Source organism: Anopheles marshallii, chromosome 2 (assembly GCF_943734725.1).
Source record: "Anopheles marshallii chromosome 2, idAnoMarsDA_429_01, whole genome shotgun sequence".
Taxonomy (NCBI): Eukaryota; Metazoa; Arthropoda; class Insecta; order Diptera; family Culicidae; genus Anopheles; species Anopheles marshallii.
Window position 1 is genome coordinate 66,708,995 of NC_071326.1, and position 12,507 is coordinate 66,721,501.

Genomic DNA, 12,507 nt, shown 5'->3' on the forward strand with positions numbered 1-12,507 from the left:
ATGTATAGCCTGGCTGCGAAACGTGTGGCCTCTGGCCAGGCGCAGAAAAGACACAGCAACAGCAACAACAGCGAAACACTTTATGTATAGCCGTATACATACCCACCCCGGTTCGCGTCGCTTCGGTGACACAAAGTCAATGGCGTAATGACAAACCTGGCAGCGACGATGCTGCCCACTTCGGCTAACTTTCATTGGTAAATGCGGTGCAATGTTACGGGGTGGGAAGGAGTACTATTACTTCAAACACTCACCTCGCAGCATCACATGGGCGATGGGCCAAACACTGCAAGCCCACTGTGCGTCCATTAGGCGCTTGTGTGCGTGCGTGTGCGACCTGTGTACCATGCCTCGGGCACACTCTCACACCGAACGGGCAGCCGATCGGCATATTGGAGATTGTTGTCAATTGTATTGTGCTCCCAGCATTCATCATCTACATCTGCGGCTAGTTTGGTTCCCCTCGCCGAACCGGCCGCAGTACGCCATTTCTATTGTGTCTCGAGTGTGTCGGGAGTTTTGTACGTGCATGAACGAGACATCTCGCGTACGAGCAGATCGGCTGGTAAATTGAAGTGTGCCAGAGTACGATAAAAAGAACGCGATCAAATCGGGAACATGTATATGTACGTAGCGCTTGGTCTTGAATCAATCAATGTGTTAAATACACGCAGTTTAAACTGCTAACAGGTTAAAGATGGTAAAGAATAAGCTTACAGGGTAGCGAAAACATGCTGCAGGGATGCTGACCACACGCTGTAATTTGATCAAGTTCACCTGAAGGAGACGCATGATCTTTTACGAAGGTCGAGTCAGGAAATCGTTTTCTTTAGCGGCACAACAACCTCCAGCGGTCTAGCGCCTACCATGGCTTTCTTTGATTTTATTTGCCCGCTGCTGGATAGTCAGTCCTGCGTACGAAACTTCAACTGGTTTTCAGTGCGTGAAGTGCCGGCGCCGCTACCAATACACCATTGGGTCACCCTGTGTCAGAATAGAATGGAACGTATTGAAATAAGAACTAGATAGAAAATCCAGCTTCATAATTCCAGCATTATGATGATAAATTTAAAACGTTTTCTTTTAAATTGGTAACCGACAAGTATTTCAAATAGCGCCATTTGAAGGTTGAAATGTTTGGAATTTTCTTTTGAATTTCAACCGTTTCAACCGATTTTTTTTCGTCCATACAAACCTTGATCGTTTCGAGCAGATTGCTGTTCTCGAGCAGTTTGCTCGAAAAACAAACTTGACGTCTGTACATTGCGGCGCGTGCATTCAGTATTTTTACCGGGAGCGTAATACAAAACTGTGTTACTTCTTTGTTGCAAACGATTCAAATATTGCGATGAATTTCTCCTTTGGAACACCAACAACTACAACCGCTTCGACGGGTGGGTTTTCTCTCGGTGCTCCAGCGACCAGTACCGCTACGGGCGGCTTTTCCTTTGGTACGGCGCCAACTTTCGGAGCGACCGGCGCATCCGTACCAGCACCGACGTTGTCGCTTAATCCCACGGCAACCGCAACAACAGCAACCCCAACCGTTGGAGGAATAGGAACACTTTCGTTTGGAGCATCGCTGGGCAGCACGGTTGCTGGCGCTGCGGCTTCATCTACTGCAGCAGGTACTCAGCCATCGGGCACAACGGCAGCATTGCCAACGTTTGGTTCACTGGGCGGATCGACACAGCTGGGCGTGGGTTTATCAGCACCAACGCCCTCCCTCGCAGCGGCCAATGCTAATCAAGCGTCCGGTAATGCAGCTTCTGGTATCACCCCACTCAGTGGGTCTCTTGCCACACCTGCCCCGACAACAACCGCAGCTGCTCCATTAACCCTGGGTGGTTTCGGGATGTCCAAACCAACGGAACAAAACACGTTGTCTTTGGGAGTGACAAACACTACCACAACCACACCAGCTGCCACCACAAACACAGCAGCGGTTACTACCGGTGCGAGTATCGGCCTGGCAGCTAGTTTGACAACCAACACACAAACCACACAGTCCGCTACCGTTGCCGGTAATCAGCAGCTGAAGTTCTTCCAGTTGGAAGAGTTCATCAACAAGTGGACGCTCGAGCTAGAGGAGCAGGAAAAACTGTTCACCAACCAGGCCACGCAGGTGAACGCATGGGATAACATGCTGCTTGCGAACGGTGAAAAGATTGTCGCCCTCAACGAAGCGGTCATGAAGGTTAAGGCGGAACAGAACGCGATGGAGCAGGAACTAGAATTTATCACTGCGCAGCACACCGAGCTGGAGGAGTGTATCGTTCCACTCGAGCAGGAGCTTTCGCGCATCGGTCAAATAGATCTCGAGCGTGGTCAAACGTACTCGATGGCGGAAACACTTGACTCACAGCTAAAGCAGATGTACGAGGACCTGAAGGAGGTGATTGAGCACCTGAACGATGCAAACAAGTACACGGATCCGAACGATCCACTCGTGCAGATCGGGAAAATCCTTAACGCACACATGAACTCGCTGCAGTGGATTGAATCGTCCACCACAAGCATCACGAATCGACTGGAGGAGATTAACAAGATGCACGAAACATTGCGGAAAGATAACGAGCGTTCCTTTCGTTTAACGTACTACGATCAGTGAGGATGGCCAGGGAAAAGCACTTCTGCTGGTGGTATTATCTAGGGTTTTATTATAAATTTTGAATATTGAAACATACAAAATAAATAAATTGCATTCGAAACGAATAATTTCGTTCATTCTGTCCCTGGCGCTACATGACCATGTGGCTACTTTTGTGGCAATCTCATTGTTCCACAGATGTACGCTCTTTTTCCGGCTTTCCTTCCCGTTCGTGCACTTTCAAGTGTATCCGTAAGTCCGCTACCACGTCAAAGTAAGCATCGCAATGTCCACAAGGATACGGTTGCCCGTGGGTTTTCATGTGCTTCAGCATATCGTTTTTCTGTGCAAAGCCTCGATCACAGCAGCCACATTTGTAGGGTTTTTCGCCCGTATGTGTGCGCATATGGATTTTAACGTGGTGCGCTGAAGCGAATCTACAGTAAAAGAATTGTGACGATTATCATTTCGAAAGATACAACTTTGCCACCGGCTGGTTCGTACCTCGTTTTGCAAACCTCACATTCATAATGACGCACACCTGAAAGCGAAACAGGCAACATATATCATGGAATAAAAAGGAATGCAAAAAAGGAATTCACAAGTAGTATCCACCCCATACCCGTATGAATGACCTGGTGTTTCACGAGCGAGTAGTGTCTATTAAACTGGGAACCGCACGTATCGCAGCTGTATGCTTTATGTTTCGAATGTGTTAACAAGTGCACCGTTAGATAACCTGAAAAGCAGAACAATTAAAGCCAATTATTCTACTGGTAAATGTTGTTTTCCGGCAAGTGTGTACCTTTTGTACTGAAACGACTCGGACACAAATTGCATTGCCATGGTTTGTGGCCAGTGTGACGATACTCGTGCTGCCGAAGATTGCTTCGGTCCCTAAACTCTTTACCGCACTGCGAACACAAAAAGCCTGTCCCGTCCGTATGGGTTTTCAGATGGTTCCTAAGCAACTGCTCCGTTTGGAACCCTTTGTCGCAAAACACACAGAAATGCGATCGTCCAGTAGCATGACAATACTGATGATGTTCAAAGGCCGTCTTAGTGATGAACACCTTCGGACATTGCTCGCAACATTGTATCTGATCCGCGTGCGTCGTTTTCAAGTGTTCCGTTAGTTCATTCGGTAAAGCATAGGTTGATTCGTTGCATAGCAAACAACGCAATTGATTTACTTTAATACCCGGTTCGCCAGATTCTTCGGAAGCAACACTAGCTGTATTCTGTCCTGCCCGTGGCACATTGTTTTTGTTTGCTTTAGTTTGCCTTTTTGTAGCCACACGTTTTATCGGTTGTTTTATCTTGTAAGTTTCGTCATTTACTTGAGAAGAGGATATTGGCTCATTTTCCTCACCTGAGTATGGTGTTTGATCAACGAATTCGCTTCGCCTTTCTCTTTTTATTTGCCTTGTTGCAACCATACGTTTTGTTGGTTGTTTTGTTTCGTTACTTGCATATTTTACATTAGAACACGATATTGTACCATTTTCCTCATCAGAGTACGACGCTTGTTGAACGAATTCGTTTCGTTTTTCTGCTTTCGTTTGTCTTTTTACAACCACACGCTTTCTCGGTGGTTTTATCTCATAGGTTTCGTCATTCACTTTGGAAGATGATATTGTATCATTTTCTTCGCAAGAGTACGATGGTTGATCTTCGATTTCCGATGGAGTTGCGTGATCATCGACGGGAAGCGGACACGTGTCCCCATTAGTGTGTTCCTTACGGTAAGCATCTTTTGGTACAATTTGCTCCGATGTAACATCAACGATACTTTCCTGTGATTTTCTCCAAATCCTGACTGGAACTTGCTTAAATTGTTGTGGGCAACTTGTCTGCGCATCCGATGTTTCCATAGAACCACCTGTTATATTGACGATAAATGTTGTTTTTTTCTTGCTCGATAAGCATTTCCTCAGCAGATCACCGCTCTTCATGCTCATCTCGTACAGGGCATACGCCTCCAGTACCTTGCCTTTACATCCTCTGCAAATTTTTCTTGGAAACCCCATTAATTCATCCACCTTCACTTGTTCCGCGTTGAATACCGAGGGAACTAACTTTTCCAGCATCATATGCATATTTGATGTTCCGTTATTGTAATCGAGTTCATAGATGCCATACTCGTCGGTGTTTAGCACAGCACAAATACGACAGAATGTTAGTTGTATGGTCAAGCTCTGGTCTTCAGAATTTGTACTCTCCATCGTTTTTACTATGTTTACGATGGTGGGAACTAACAACAATTCCCGTTGTTTACGTTGCACAAATGTCAACCACTGCTTTCCCGTTTTCGCATCAAACCCAAGGTTCATATATGGCGGAGATGTCAAACCCAGCATGGTTCAGGGCCCGAAATTCATGAAGCATCTTTTCCTGCGGGCAAGTTTGAATATCTCTTTGTGATACGGCCCATCACAACCGTTGTTGGGTGATATAAGCTGAATTCTGCTTCATTCAATTATTAAACGAAGCTCTCGACATTTCTTCGCATGTCGAATTGAAAGAATTCGCCAGCCGTCTGCGAGACGCGTGTCTAACATTTCTGATATGCAGTCAAAGAGGCTCGATTAAGTCTATGCCTTTATGGCCTCTAAGTCGGTTTCTAATTAAGTCTCACTCTCACAGCACCTCGACAGTAACAGCCAGTCCTTTTGAACATCGATTGATTATAGAACCACGACGGAGAGCCCTTAACTTCAAATGTTTCAACTACTTCACAAACGAAGGATATTGGCTTGTTGTTTTATTTTTGAACTTATGTTTAAACTGTTACAAGAATCGAATGAAGCATAAAGTATTTTACATTTCCATTCTTTTTTGAATCATCATAACACAAGTTATCATGCCTTGCTATCGGTTATTTGCCAATAACTGATTATGATCTCGCTATATAATTCAGAAACAAGTGTTTTTTTTCAAAATTCGTATCAAATACTCTCAGAACTAATGCTTTCCGATGTTTCGACTTTCATCATAACACCTCCAGGATATGATATCCTCTTTTTTGGATCTGTATTCTATCTTAGATGTCATAGATTTGTGACTTAAATTAAGTGATGATTAATATAACTAAAAATAAAAGTAAAATTAGTAAAAATATGACCGTACCCATCCAGGCTACATTAGTATATCTGTGCCTAACTTGGCTGGTTAACTCTTGTCGATCAGCTGGTTCATTTCCTTTTCGAATCGAATTTTCAAAATATTCGTGCTGGTGAAGCGTATGTTTTTATCCTCCTCGCCGGAAAGCGCATCTTTACTGCCCGACTGACAATGATCCTTGTAGTGATTGCGCAGGTCCGTGAGCAGCCGGAATGATGCATCGCAACGATCGCACTGGTACGGATTGTTACCAACGTGCGTTTTCATGTGCTTTACCATGTCATTGCTTTGCGTAAAGCTGCGCTCACAGTATGTACATTTGAATGGTTTTTCTCCCGTGTGCGTTAGCATATGTCGTTTCACGTGATGGCTTGAGGTGAACCTAAAAACAAAAGGTAAGCAAGGTAAACCTCGATAAACTATCGAATCGATCAAATGTGTGTGCCAAATGCATCAAACATACCTCATATTGCAAACCTCGCAGGTAAAGTAACGATCGCCTGAAATTTGGAAAGCAAAGTTGTTACAGACAACAGAAGCAAACAATACACATTCCGTACGAAAATTACCCTTGTGAATAAGCTGATGTTTTACCAATGAGTAATGTCGGCTGAATTGCGATCCGCACGTGTCACAACTAAAGTATTTAGCTTTCGTGTGAGTATGTTGATGTCTGTCCAAATAACCTTTTGAAAGGTGGAGAATAAAACGGTGAAAAATCAAATCATGTAACTATTGTACAGTATAATAGTATCGCTTGGATGTTAATGGCTACGCTTCTATGTGTTCAAATATATCGGCAAGTGTGAGATACATACTTTTCATGCTGAAGCGGCTCGGACACAAGGTACATTGCCATGGTTTATCGCCGGTATGACGTATCAGATGTTGACGAAGATTACTTCGGTTGCTAAACTCCTGACCACAATGGGAACACAAAAACCCTGTGCTGTGTGTGTGAGTTCTTACGTGATTCTTGAGCAGCTGCTCTGTCTGAAACCCTTTGTCGCAAAACATGCAGAAGTATGATCGGCCAGTAGCATGGCAGTACTGATGATGCTCAAAGGCCGCCTTAGTCATGAACACCTTCGGACACTGTGCGCAACAGTGAATCTGATCGGGATGTTCCGCTTTCAAGTGATCCGTAAGTTCCTTCGGCGAGGAGTATGTCGATTCGTTGCATAGCAAACAACGGTATATATCTACCTTTGTTTCCGGTTCCTTCGATTCATCTAAATTTTGTTCGTTTGGTTCTTGAACCTTTCGCGTAGCTCGTTTTTTACCCTTCGGCGTTTTTCCGATGCCAGCAGCAGAACTGCGTTTGCTTGATGCTTGTTTCTGTCGTGCGGAAGTTTTGCGTGATTTCTTTTTGCACTCATTTGGAGAATGTTTCTCACTACCATCTGAGTGATGCACGTCTTCATCGGTTGATATGGCGATACGTTCTTCTATTATGTCTGATTCTATTTTATCCACTATAATATCCTCGCGCGCTTCCACACGCAATTTACGAGGAACTCTTTTAACCGGTGGCCTTTGAGCTGGTGGCGTTTGTTCATTAGTTTCATTATCTGAACAGATGTGTTCCTGCTCAGGAGAACTATCAATAACGAAGTCTTGCTTCACATCCTCGTACATATCTTCGATTATGAAAGTTTCCGTTTTTCGAGACAAACATTCTCGCAGTAGATCACCACTCTTCATACACTGTTCATATAAATCATACGCGTCCAGCACCTTGCTGGTACATTCTGCACAAATTTTCCTTGGCCAGCACATGAACTCATCCACCTTCACTTGTTCCGTATTGAACACGGAGGGAACTAACTTTTCCATCATCATATGCATGCTTAGCGTATCATCCTTGTAAACAGTTTCGTAAATACAGTATTGTTCGGCACACACTTCAGCACAAATGCGACAAAATGTCGGTTTCATAGCAATAGTAAGAAATTCTTCCTCCATTGTAACTAAAATCGCTAGCAGTACGATGTAGAAATAATGTAAACATCACACCAAGCGATTTGTTTGCGTTGCTGTGTTGACATTTTGCTGTCAAAGTTTTACCAAGGTGTATCGATATTGCAGCGGCGAGTTCTTTTCCTGGCGGCACAAATAGCTAAAAGTACACCGATTAGAACAATAACTAGGTGTACGATTAGACGTACGATGAAGAAAATCTATTCGTACAATTCAGATTGACACCCTGGCGGCACAAAATAGGTAAAAGTACACCGATCGCACATTCTACACAAGGGTAGCATAGGCTGCATCGGTTTGACAGCTCACCTATTCGTTGAATCTGGCCGACAGGGATATTCAGCACATGCCAACGAACAATAAGAAAAGCAACACAAGGAACAGAAAGAAAACAACGTAAACAAGTCAAAAATATGGTCAAGAAATAATGCACAAGGAGGAAACGAAAAAAGTGGGGCGCCACGAAATGACGTAAATAATCCACCTCCTCGTTGTGCACTCTTTGATCGCGATCGGGTTACGCATACGATAGGACGGTCTTGAAATTGGTGCCACGGAAGTGGAAATCGCGCCACCGAACCCATGTGCTTTCCGGTTTGAGGGCACTGCCAATATCAACGAGGCGCAAGGAAATGCGTAAACCGTAGTGCCGAACAAAAGCTCCAGTGTGTTCTCTGGTGCAATTCGATTGAAATTGGGACCAACGAAAACGAGCATCGGAGAGAAAGCGCCAATTGGTGTCGTGTTTATTTTTGTTTTCATCAAAGTTCTTTTCGTACCCCTAGTTGTTGCGTGTGTGTTGTTATGTTGTGAGCAGTATTCGACGCATGGGTTTAGAAGTTTTTTGTGTGAAACTACGATCTAAAATCCCGATAAATGGCTATGTAAAGATAACGTGCACGACCAAGTTGAGAGTGTGGCAGCAGAGTTGAGCAACACATACACAAGGTGTGAACTAATCCGCAGCAAAACCATACCGAACGATCTCGCTTGGTTACGTTGATAAGCCTTTGAACGCGAACGGAAGGAACGCGTATACACACGACCACACGATCAACTGACCTTCGGCAAAATGAGTGTTTCGAAGTATCTTCCTATTCATGTGTCCACCTCGCAGAAAGTATGTCACACTGAAGGACATTTCTCCCCGTTTGCCAATTTCTCCCCTGCTTTTAATACAAACCCATTTACTTTCTCCTTCCACAGATCATCATACTTTCGGTATCAGCCGGGGTAGCCCTGTTGGGAGCCCTTGCGGCTTACCTTGGTCGTCGGAGAACTCCACTGCCCCAGCAGCGCCGGATACGAAAACCCTGCAACAGACGGACGCGCAACAGTGTTCGCAGCCCGAACGATATCATGTCCGTGGCTGGTTCGAAGGTGTCTGCCCGTTCGTACAGCCCCAGCGGATCGGTCCATGCAATCTCTGATCGGATGTCGCTTGCGTCCGGTTCACTGGTAGCTGCCGGAGGTGCAATCGGTGCAATGGGCACGATAGCCATTCTTGGCAACAGCACACCCCTTACACCGCAACAGCTCGGTGTGATGGGCATGGAAGCGCTAGAGAACGTCGTAAGCTATTGGGAGGATGCACTGGCTGGGCGCAACGATGTGGACATTCCCGGTCGGGCGGCGAATGCCGATGAGGATGAATTTTGCCGTGAACTGCAAAACCTGCTGGATGCGGCGTACAACCTACAGGAACAAGGAGAGCTACTGTTCTTGGACGAACGATCCGTGCTTTACCGGGACGATGAGCGAAAAGCCATTACGGGCGGAGAGCATGGTCTAACGAACGGTCACCGTTCCGGTTCGGATCCGAACTTTGATTCGGCCGAAAGTTTTGCTTCCGCGCTGGATCAGGTGGCCGATTTGCGTGAGTTCGATGACACGGAATCGTTCATGGACCTGGAACGATACCCGCTGTACTCGAGCGCCATAGACACGATGGATGAGCAACAGATACCGTATCGAACGTTGCGGACCGATATGGTCGGCTGTGCGTCCGATACAGAGTACCTGGCAAAGCTGCACTGCATACGATTAGCTTTTAAATTACTATTTAAGGTAAGTCAAAGTACAAAACAAAGAAGAGGAACAACTATTAAAACCTTGTTGTTTCTTCGCATTCCCAGGACCCCAAAAATAGCCGCTGGGTGGCCGATACCGGGCGACAGATACTGACCGATCTGCTCTGCCTCGGTGATAAGGATCCGAAGGATTTTCTCGTCGCGTACGAATCGATGCTGGAGTTTCTCCAAAACCCAAACAACTGGAACGACATCGAGCTCGAGCTGGAATCGCGCAACGTGAAGGCAATGACGTTCTACGACGTCGTGCTGGACTTTATCATACTGGATGCGTTCCGTGATCTGGACGCACCACCCAACAGCGTCCTTGCCGTCATCAACAATCGCTTCCTGTCGAACGGCTTCAAAGAGTCGGCCCTCTCGACGGCCGTCTGGTCGGTGCTGAAGGCGAAAAAGCGTATGCTCAAGTTCCCGAACGGGTTTATGTCCCACTTCTACTGCATCACCGAGCAACTGTCGCCGCTGATGGTGTGGGGTTTCTTCGGACCGAACGAAAACCTTAAGGAGGTGTGCCAATACTTCAAGGACGAAACCATTGGCTTCCTGAGCGACATCTACAGCTTCCAGAAGTGTCGCTACACTACCGTCGAGGAGTTGGCGGAAGACATTCTCGAAAATATGCGCAAACGCGTTAACAACATCGGCGTGAAGTTCAATCAGTAGTAGCACGGTTGGCGGTTTTGATGTTACTTTTTAGGGAGTGGGACAAACTTGCTTGGTTGTAGACTATTTTTTTATCCTGGAGTTTCGTTCATTCTAATTTATTCCATTTACCGGAACGGATGGAAGGCTTAACGGTAAGAGAAGAAGGTTTTGCCGGTGTGTGAAGATCACCTTAAATTCTAAAGACAAATGCGCGCGCGCTTGTAATACGTAAGTGTAGGGCACCAAAGTTGGTTAGGGCAAGTACACAAGCGGGTAGGTTTAGTGCAACAAAATACAAACTAAGCACCCTCCTGTGCTAGGATAGAAGATTGCATATTTGAAGGAATTCTTGAACCGGCATCATGTTGTTAAAATATCACGTAGAGTTTCGGAGGCTATAGAGATACAGCTAAGCGTAAGAAGAAAGCTTTAATAAAGTGAGAAATGAATTGCTCCTTAACACCCTTTTCCCTACTGTCATCCTAAATTCAAGGCTTCAAAAAAGGTACGTCTTTCCGATTTCTTATTATTTGGGAATACATCAGGCCGATAGCGACTTACTGGTGCTTTTCTATTTTGCCCATTGAATTAAAATTAGTAGAATTGCGATTAAATAAATATCCAGCATCGTTGCGTATTGCAAGGAATAATATTACGGGGCCAAAAAGCGCGCCTTACCACACAATATATACGAAAATGGGACCTGCCGGTCGAGCGCTCCTGCTGGTTACTTAATCGTCTGCTGCAGTTTGGTCATGCGTTCCTCGAGCTTCTTTACCTCCTTGTTGACGTTTTCCAAGTTCTGTGCGAATGCTTCCTGGACCCCGGTGAGCAGTGTCTTGTTGGCGGCCACCCCATTCAGGATGGAAGCCTGTGTTGTTTCCAGCTCGGCAAACAGTTTGCTAAAGTTTGTAGCTGCGAATGGAGAGCAACACTAATCGTTATCGCAATATGTGGCATTGTGGATGTGAGGTAATTACCGTATTTGTGCAACGATTCCAAGGTTTGCATACGGTGCAACATATCGGGAAGGATCTGTACGATCGGTTCGGTGCTTTTCGCAATTTCGTAAAGTTCCAAGATCTAAAACACGAGATAGGAAATGGAATTATAACGCCTCGGTGTACCGGTGTGATTGTACTTACCTTTTGTTCCCTGTTGGGGTCCTGTCCAGTTGCGTTCGACTTCTCCTGTATGCTGTTCATCTGCTGCAACAAATTGTTCAGTCGCTGCTCGATCGTATCCAGCTGGGACGGTTGCAACAGTGCGGCCTTTGCAGATATGTTCTGTACCGCTTCAATTAGATTACCCGTACCGGTTGTGCCGGCTAGACGGCTGATACGTTCCGGTTTCGCACCCACGGCCACCTCCAGTTGATGCAGCCGATGTTCTAGCTGGGCCACGCGTGCACTCTGTATCAGCTCGTTTGCAACCATCTTCGGATCACTGCTCGAAACGGCACCCGTCTTCTTGTACTCTTCGATTTGGGCGATTAGTTTCTTCGCTTCCGCATCACCACCACCGGTTACCACCTCGCTGCCGATGACCTGTTCCAGCTTCAGGCTCTCTAGCACCTTTTTCGCTGTACTGACCACCCCAAACACCGTCTCGTACGAAGCTTTTTCCTCCGCCGTACGACCAGTATCCGCACGCGATGCTTCGATCTCTTCCATCAGCTCGTTCATTTCGCACTTTAGACGATGGCAACGCTGCAACGGAGTTTCCCGTTCGCCTTCGCCTGCCAGCTCGTAGTCGAGACTGCGTGCGTCATAGCCCAGCCGATTCTTCCGGCCTATGCCATCAGAGAAATCCACGTCACCGGTAAGGTACTTGCCGCGGAACTTTCCGATCGAGTCCTTGGTTGAGATGTGCAATCGCTCGATCGCATCGTTCACGGGTTCATCCTCGTCGTAATCCGATGTTTCAGTTTCGTTCACATCCGGAGTTTCGTACACGTCGGGTTGATCGTGAGCCTGCAAGAAAACGCAATTAGACAGCAGATGTTATTGTGCTGTCTGGATTTTTCACTTGCAAGGCACTCACAATGTAAGGCAAGTACTGGAACTTTGGGTCTGCCAT

General features: G+C 46.0%; 4 protein-coding genes across 4 annotated transcripts; 2 read left to right on the plus strand and 2 right to left on the minus strand.

Annotated features, from left to right (window-relative positions):
* Positions 1-1,348: 1,348 nt before the first annotated feature.
* LOC128708501 (nuclear pore glycoprotein p62) lies at positions 1,349-2,611 on the plus strand. Its single transcript, XM_053803480.1, has one exon. It carries the CDS (start codon positions 1,349-1,351, stop codon positions 2,609-2,611), a length of 1,263 nt encoding a protein of 420 aa, XP_053659455.1.
* Positions 2,612-2,774: 163 nt separating this feature from the next.
* LOC128718427 (zinc finger protein 235-like) lies at positions 2,775-7,678 on the minus strand. Its single transcript, XM_053812052.1, has 8 exons — positions 6,532-7,678; positions 6,283-6,399; positions 6,177-6,213; positions 5,767-6,095; positions 3,396-4,844; positions 3,213-3,329; positions 3,095-3,131; positions 2,775-3,027 (listed from the first exon to the last, which is right to left on the minus strand). The coding sequence occupies exons 1-8, from the start codon at positions 7,676-7,678 to the stop codon at positions 2,775-2,777; spliced, it is 3,486 nt and encodes a 1,161-aa protein (XP_053668027.1).
* A 1,087-nt stretch (positions 7,679-8,765) lies between these two features.
* On the plus strand, positions 8,766-10,446 carry LOC128707062 (mitoguardin). Its single transcript, XM_053802008.1, has 3 exons — positions 8,766-8,813; positions 8,900-9,760; positions 9,829-10,446. Exons 1-3 carry the CDS (start codon positions 8,766-8,768, stop codon positions 10,444-10,446), a joined length of 1,527 nt encoding a protein of 508 aa, XP_053657983.1.
* Positions 10,447-11,155: 709 nt separating this feature from the next.
* LOC128706984 (dynactin subunit 2) lies at positions 11,156-12,507 on the minus strand. Its single transcript, XM_053801929.1, has 4 exons — positions 12,472-12,507; positions 11,574-12,401; positions 11,409-11,511; positions 11,156-11,343 (listed from the first exon to the last, which is right to left on the minus strand). The coding sequence occupies exons 1-4, from the start codon at positions 12,505-12,507 to the stop codon at positions 11,156-11,158; spliced, it is 1,155 nt and encodes a 384-aa protein (XP_053657904.1).

Coding starts and splice junctions, on each gene's coding strand:
- LOC128708501 (XM_053803480.1), top strand. CDS start 1,349: ATGAATTTCTCCTTTGGAACACCAACAACTACAACCGCTTCGACGGGT.
- LOC128718427 (XM_053812052.1), bottom strand. CDS start 7,678: ATGGAGGAAGAATTTCTTACTATTGCTATGAAACCGACATTTTGTCGC. Junction 6,214..6,282: donor ACATCAGCTTATTCACAAGG/GTAATTTTCGTA, acceptor TCCAAATTTCAG/GCGATCGTTACTTTACCTGC. Junction 4,845..5,766: donor GAACCAGCTGATCGACAAGA/GTTAACCAGCCA, acceptor AATTGTTGTTAG/TTCCCACCATCGTAAACATA.
- LOC128707062 (XM_053802008.1), top strand. CDS start 8,766: ATGAGTGTTTCGAAGTATCTTCCTATTCATGTGTCCACCTCGCAGAAA. Junction 8,814..8,899: donor ATGTGTCCACCTCGCAGAAA/GTATGTCACACT, acceptor CTCCTTCCACAG/ATCATCATACTTTCGGTATC. Junction 9,761..9,828: donor CTTTTAAATTACTATTTAAG/GTAAGTCAAAGT, acceptor TCGCATTCCCAG/GACCCCAAAAATAGCCGCTG.
- LOC128706984 (XM_053801929.1), bottom strand. CDS start 12,507: ATGGCAGACCCAAAGTTCCAGTACTTGCCTTACATT. Junction 12,402..12,471: donor TCCAGTACTTGCCTTACATT/GTGAGTGCCTTG, acceptor GTTTTCTTGCAG/GCTCACGATCAACCCGACGT. Junction 11,512..11,573: donor ACCCCAACAGGGAACAAAAG/GTAAGTACAATC, acceptor CTCGTGTTTTAG/ATCTTGGAACTTTACGAAAT.